General features: G+C 34.9%; 1 protein-coding gene across 1 annotated transcript in view; it reads left to right on the forward strand.

The window, feature by feature from the left end:
* The window catches only part of LOC144962923 (uncharacterized), a 13,505-nt gene that overhangs the window by 419 nt on the left and 5,586 nt on the right, over nt 1-7,500 (forward strand). Inside the window, exons 2-6 of the mRNA XM_078896328.1 lie at nt 1,435-2,134; nt 3,976-4,029; nt 4,360-4,533; nt 5,522-5,643; nt 6,748-6,902. Coding sequence (XP_078752454.1) covers nt 1,435-2,134; nt 3,976-4,029; nt 4,360-4,533; nt 5,522-5,643; nt 6,748-6,902 — 1,205 coding nt within the window. The remainder of the gene's footprint in view (nt 1-1,434; nt 2,135-3,975; nt 4,030-4,359; nt 4,534-5,521; nt 5,644-6,747; nt 6,903-7,500) is intronic.

A 7,500-nucleotide genomic window follows, 5' to 3' on the forward strand; every position in this document is an offset into this window, starting at 1 on the left:
AGTAGCAACAACAATAATAACGTCAATTCTCAGTTGCCAAAGACTTGGCCTTTTTGTATTACACAATATGTAAAGTTTACACTGGATTGATTCTGGTCAATCATGGAAAGGTTTGAATCTCCACTCGTCGGCATTTGTTTAAAATTTTTAAATGTCTTTTCACAAAGTCCAAGACGAGTTAAAATCATATCAAAACAAAAATTACTGTTATTTTGGGAGTCAGCGAAAAACACAAACAGAAGAATAAAAATGAAGTGGGGCAAATCCCTCCAAGTCAAGTATGAATCATAAATTAATAGTATTAATTACTATCTAGTATTAGTAAATAAATAGTTGAAAATTTACCAACTGGCATGGTCCATGACAAAAATAGGAAATAAAGAGAGAGAATAAAATAAATAAATGAAAGAGATTGAGATAGAGGAGAAAATCTGAGAAAATGAGAGTACTATCTAGTACTACTACTACTACTACAGTACTAGTGTACTACTAATATATTAACGTATCACTCCATAGTCTGTGGCAGTTAAGAGTTGACGATTTACCAATTACCAACTGGCACGGTCCGAGGGTAAAGAGAGGAAATGAGAGAGAGAAAAAAGAAAGTAATAAAATCTAAGAAATAAAGAAAATAAGACAGAGAGAGAGAAGGGAAAATAAAAGAGTATCAACATTATTAATTGACGTCACTCCGTGGCAATTAATAGTAGGTAGTTGACGATTTACCAACTGGCAAGTTATGTGGCTAAAACAGGAAATGAGAGAGAAAATGGGAGAGGAAAAAGAAAAGGAAAGGAGAGCATTTATAATATCAATATAACAATGTCAAAGAGAGAGAGAGAGAGAGAGAGAGAGAGAGGAGAGACAGAGAGAGAACTTAAAGGAGAAAATTACAGAGAGAGAGAAGAGAAAATGCGAGTAGAAATTAAAATTAATAACATCACTCCGTGGCAATAACTTGTAACACTAACGTTACTCCGTGGCCGTTAAAATTAAAAGTAGACATGAGTAGTTGATTAACGAACTGACATGGTCCTTGGCAAGTGACGATTTGTCAATTGTCAAGGTTGGTAGTTTGATAATTTTTTTCAAAAATAAAAACGAATATTTTTGTTTCACATAGACAGATAGGCCTTTAAAAACCATTTAATGTGATACCTTACTTTTAATCCTAGGATAAACGCTTCCAAAGTTATGATGATTTTATGAAATTAAACTTGACAGCAACTTTAGAGCAGTGTTGGAGTTTAAAATTGTCATACTGTTGGGTTTGTCAGCAAAATTCACTTTAAAAAAAATATTTTAGGATTTCTAACTTAATAGCTGTGAACCCATAACTCAGAATTCCATTTTTTATTTTCTAATTTAAAGACATAATTAGCATGCATTCAATAACAATTGCTCATTTTATTACCTCTCCTCTTTTGATGAAAGCGATCAGATGGGGAACAACATGGGAGCAGAGAATCAAGTCCTGCTGGTAGCAACAGGAGTGGAAGTCCAGCAAGCAACAGATCCGAAAGTCTGCCTGGCAGTCCCATGAGTGGAAGTCCAGCAGGAAGTGAAAGGAGTGGGAGTCCCCCTGGAAGTCCAGCTGGCAGTCATGCCAGTGGCAGTCCTGCAAGAAGTCAACATGGTAGCCCTGCAAGAAGTCTACAAGGTAGCCCTGCAACCAGTCACAGGAGCAGCAGTCATCCTGGAAGTCCAGCTACAAGTCACAAAAGTATTGATAGTCAACCGGGCAGCCCTGCTAGAAGTGAGACGAGTCATCACAGTGAACCGGGGAGCCCTGCTAGAAGTGAGACGAGTCATCACAGTGAACCGGGGAGTCCCTCTGCTAGCATTAAAAGTAAGAGTAGGAGCAGAAGCCGCTCGGGTTCTCCAGGAGAGAAAGCATCACCAAAAAGTCCAGAGGGAAGTCACAGAAGCAGAAGCCGCAGTGGTAGTCCAGCAAAGAGTGATGCCAGTGGCAAGAGCCCAGCAAAGAGTGACAAGAGTCACAGTAGAAGCAGAAGTAGAAGTCATAGTCCAGCTGGTAGTCATCACAGTGGTGGCTCTGCAGCGCAGAGGAGCAGAAGTGGAAGCCCAGCTGGAAGCGAAAAAAGTGATCGATCCAGAAGAAGCAGTAGATCAGGTAATTTCAATACAATGATAAAACCTATAAAATTTCTGACAATATCGCCACAATTTTTTTGCTCTTTGCATCACCATTTTACACTTTATGTAAGCATATGGATTTAAATCATAGGGGCTGTACTTTCTAAGAATTTTTTTCAGAACATTTAGTTGACTAGCACTTACAGTTCTAAATTGAATTTATTATGAACGAATCATAGACAGTGTTTTTGTTAATCTTAGTATATTGACCAAATTATTTTTGAGGGTTGATATCAGAGCCAAAGACCAGTTGACTATTTGAGAGTTATTGTAGAATTTTGTAAACCATCCAATGTATGAGAAATAACATAGACTTAGGCTAGGCGAAGGTTGAGTTGTATATCTCTTCTTTTTCTTACTCTTCTTCTTCTTCTTCTTCTTCTTCTTCTTCTTCTTCTTCTTCTTCTTCTTCTTCTTCTTCTTCTTCTTCTACTTCTTCTTCTTCTTCTTCTTCTTCTTCTTCTTCTTCTTCTTCTTCTTCTTCTTCTTCTTCTTCTTCTTCTTCTTAGCGGGTGGCTGGATGGGAGCATCACCCTTGAATCATATACCTATGATGTTCGCATGGGTGTACGATCCGATAGTGATGTCGTTTCTTCTTCTCTTTACTAGCCTATCCTGCTTCTTTGGTTTGTGATTGTATTTTTGACAGGGGATATTTTTTTTTCTTTAAATCTTCTGCCTGTTTGTTCTTTGTTTTTTATAATTTAGCTTATGATATCTTTAGGTTATGATTTTGATTTACATTTGTACTATTTTTGTTAGATTGCTTGTTTTTTTGTTTCAGCGGTCTCTCATATAACCTCAATTGTGTTGGAAGAGACCTAAAGCAACAAACAAACAAAAAAAAATCTTCTTCTTCTTCTTCTTCTTCTTCTTCTTCTTCTTCTTCTTCTTCTTCTTCTTCTTCTTCTTCTTCTTCTTTTTCTTCTCCTCCTTTGCTTCTTCTCCTCCCATGGTGGGAAGGCAGTCACAATGTGTCTTCTATCCCCATATATCTGTTTTCCGAGTTGCTTTCTGTCTTTGTCGTGGAATGGGATTACTTAGTCTTGTCACAGACCTGGCTGGAGTCCTTGACTGGGAGGGAAACAGTTAAATGTATAGTTATAGTTTTTGGAGATGATAGTTTTTTTCCTTGCAAATCATCTCTCTGTTATATTATTAGTTATGTATTCTGTGTAAACATTTGAGTGTGTTCCTCTTAGTGGGATCCTGTGCTGGGCTGGTGTCTGGATGAGACTTTAAGGTGATCTTAAACTAAGCACATTGGTGGTATGCTCTTGGAATCTACGTCTGTTCCTATTTGAACCAATTCCCCTTTGTCTTACTTTTTCTTGAGTGCTTTAATTGTACATCTAAAATATTTAGACTATTCCATTTTCTTCTTTTTACTGGTACTGATATGACCTCTGTATGTCGCAAGCGCCGTAAAACCCTTAAAAACAAAAACAAGCAAACCTTCCCTTTTTCTCCTCTTCTTCTCCTCCTCCTTCTGCTTCTTCTTATTTATTTATAAGCTGACTCACTCAGTCAGTTAGGCTATTTCATTTACAATACAATATATCATTAGTATAGGATCTATTTATTCATATATTAAGGCTGTATTGATCATATCATATAATATACCATAGTTTTGAGAGATAGATAGGGCGTGAAAGTGCCTTTGTGTGTGTGTGTCTCTGTGTGAGATAGAGAGAGAGAGAGAGAGAGAGAGAGAGAGAGAGAGAGAGAGAGAGAGAGAGAGAGAGAGAGAGAGTGTGTGTGTGTGTGTGTGTGTTTCTATAACCTTCTATAACCTCTTGCCTGTTTTTTATTCCAAAGGAAGTAGAGCAAGTTCAAGAGCAGGAAGTGAAGACAGCAGACATTCTTCCCCTGGTAATTTGAGTTTTTTTCACATGATAAAAGCTTCGAAGAATTTGTCAGAAGGCTTGGTAGAAAAGTTTATTATATATAAAGTAGCTGAAGTGTAATGTTAGTTTGTTTGTCATTAAAAAAAAAAAATTGAAATATGATGTTCTCTCAATAATTAGTAGTTTACTTGATTATAAAACTTGTACCGATTTGCATAGTGAAAATTTTTACCATTTTCCATGTTAAATATTGGGTTGATGATAGAGGTAAAGGTATAGCAGTGGTATATTGTATTGTATATGTAACCCAATCTTTCTAGGCAAGCATTTGATAAAGATTGCTCTCCATTTTCAGGCCGAGATAAGTCAGGCTCTGGATCAGGATCAGGATCTGACTCTGACAGTGATGTACCAAGAAAGAAAAAGCGTCAGGCTGTGAGTGATGATGATGAGGATGATGATGATGATGAAGGACATGATGAAATGGATGAAATTGATCAAGCAGAAAAAGATGCTCTTATGAAAGAAGGTACATCTTTTACTTAACACCCCAATTTTTATTTAATGATCCCAAGCTTATTGAACATGTTGTTATCTATGAAATTAAGTTTAATCGATGTTCTTGTACTGGCTTCTTTTATCTTCCCAGCAAATCCATTTAAACTCTGCTTTCAAAAAGATCTCAATATTTCACTATATAACAGAAATCCGCTATCCCAATTTTCTTCACTGTCGCTGTTTTGACCTCCAGTGATTTGGTCAAGGAGTGATTTGGTCAAGGAGTGCCTCCTCATAACTCTACCCCCTCCCATCCCCTTCCCCCCGCTTACCCTTACCCTCCCTTCTCAACCTCTGGTGTTTTGTAATAATTTGGTCAGTGTCTTTTTATTTGACATTTTTTTCAAACTTTATGTAAACAGTGAACATATATTATAGGGTTTCCTTATGTTGAAACTTTTGGGTAAGATTTGTTATACCAACTCTTTAGTCGGCACTGCACATAAAATTCCTACTTTTTCAAATTTTGAGTTGAGACCTATGATATATTTATGCAAATTGCTGAAATTATAGAATTGGTTAAAATGTTCTAAGCATTGATCTCTGTTTTATTTGCACTTTGATTTATGTGCAAAGAGCTATTGCTGCTAGGTCTTTCACTTTTGAACATTTATTTTAATATGGCCAACAATTTATTGATGTTAAATGCTACATGAACTACTTGTCAATTATTTAGGATTCAAATTATGATTCTTTTCAAGTTGTGAGGTGGACATTCTCATCTCTGTTCTTATTCAAATTATATTTATCATTTATTTTTTGATTGTCGTGAAAATATATCCTCTTCTGAAACTTTCATAAAATGTTTAAAATTGCATAAATTTATATACTGCACAATTTGCTCACAGGTTAATCATTGCATAAAGATTTATATAATGAATTATCTTTTGAAATTGGATTTTTACATATGATTATGAAATGCATGAAAAATTATTGTTGTTTTTTTTTTTTAAATACAGCTGAGATGGACTTGACAGATCTGAATGCGATGGAATTGTTTGGTAATACTGGGGATATAAGTTCAGATGAAGAAGACAAGATATTGGGCGATGGTGGTGATGAAGAACAAACAGTTAGACGGGTGAGTTAATTCTTTTATTTAATCATTGCTGTCTCACTGCTAATGTGACCAATTTGTGTTTACTTTTTTTTTTTGATGATCCTTTTGTGAAAACGAAGTTTGTGGGTGGTTGGATGGGAGCATCACCCTTGAATCATATACCTATGATGTTCGCATGGGTGTACGATCCGATAGTGATGTCGTTTCTTCTTCTCTTTACTAGCCTATCCTGCTTCTTTGGTTTGTGATTGTATTTTTGACAGGGGATATTTTTTTTTCTGTAAATCTTCTGCCTGTTTGTTCTTGGTTATTTATAATTGAGCTTATGATATCTTTAGGTTATGATTTTGATTTACATTTGTACTATTTTTGTTAGATTGCTTGTTTTTTTGTTTCAGCGGTCTCTCATATAACCTCAATTGTGTTGGAAGAGACCTAAAGCAACAAACAAACAAACAAACAAAAAAACGAAGTTTTTATGTTTAAAAAAAAAAAAGAAAAGAAAAAGCTTGACCTTGACAGTAATATTTACTTTACACGTTCAAGACAGCACTCTGTATCTGTTCCAAATTCCATACAGACTTCCACTCAAACAGCTTTAATAGGTTTATACAGACTTTGCTGGGGTTACTTTTCTGACTCAAAACTAGTTAGATTTTGATTTTCTTTTTGCTGTTGTTGTTTAAAGTTATGTTTGAGATTCAAAACTATTGAAAAATGTGATTAATTAACTCAGAAATGGATATGTGTCTAAATTGAACTATGCTAGACCTATTCTAAAGTATTATATTATAAGGAGACAATTTATATGGATATAGTGAAGATCATGCTTTTCGGATTGATAATTTTTCGGTATTTTTATTTTTCAAATTCAAATTTTTTCACTGAAATATACAGTGGCAGTTTTCTGCATTATATAAAATTCTCACCAATCTTATCATTGCAAGGTGGAGAAGGATGGTGAAAAGAAACTAGAATGTAACATTTGAGTCTAGCAAGTGTCAATATATATTAGATGTTATACCATATTTGCCATTCAGTACCAGGGCTTGTCTGATAAAGTGAAAAAATAAGTTTTCAGTTACTGGAACTAAATCAATTTTTCCTGTTTGTTTGCTACAATAGGCTGGTGTCATTGACGATGATGATGAAAATGAAGAAAACAAAGTTGAGGAGCCACCTGAAAACAGAATTGAGGTTGAAATTCCACGGATAGTAACTAATTTGGGCCATTCTTTACATTATGTCAAATTGCCAAACTTTTTGAGTGTGGAAACAAGGTAAACTTCAATTTATGTTATGTTTAATTAGTTGATTATTTCAGTTATTTATTCATTCAAGTCCCTTTCATTGAATAATTGTCAGCCATTTTCAACCTGGCTCATTATATTTTCCCCTTATAATGAATTTCCATTTCTTTCTTTGTCCTATTTCAGTAGTGAAATATTCTTTTGAAGTATTGTTTTTGAATTGAATTGTGACTAAAGGTGATTTTGGTTTCTCACTTAATAATTATACTTTTGGACATGATTGCAAAATGTGACATCAAATCCATATAAAATTGTTCAGAGCCATGATGAAATACATCGCACTGCCCATCTCCGAAATGTGGTCGTCAGCTAAAGAGGGAGAATAGAAATTATGCTCATGCTACTAAAAGTAGTTGTGTTTGAAACTAAATACTTATCCAAAAAGAAAGCAATGGTTTTTCCTTTACCCAAGAATCCCAAGTCCAATCAAACTTCTAATTAGGATCATTTGAAGATAAGATCACTAGTACTATGGACAGCCAGTAATATTTATCCCCTTTTTGGATCTGTCATAATATAACTTCGTCCCAAAGTGAATACTAACATATATTTTACAAACTGAACAGTC

Source organism: Berghia stephanieae, chromosome 1, assembly GCF_034508935.2.
Source record: "Berghia stephanieae isolate SIO BIC M18660-M18661 chromosome 1, UCSD_Bste_1.3, whole genome shotgun sequence".
NCBI classification, from domain to species: Eukaryota; Metazoa; Mollusca; class Gastropoda; order Nudibranchia; family Aeolidiidae; genus Berghia; species Berghia stephanieae.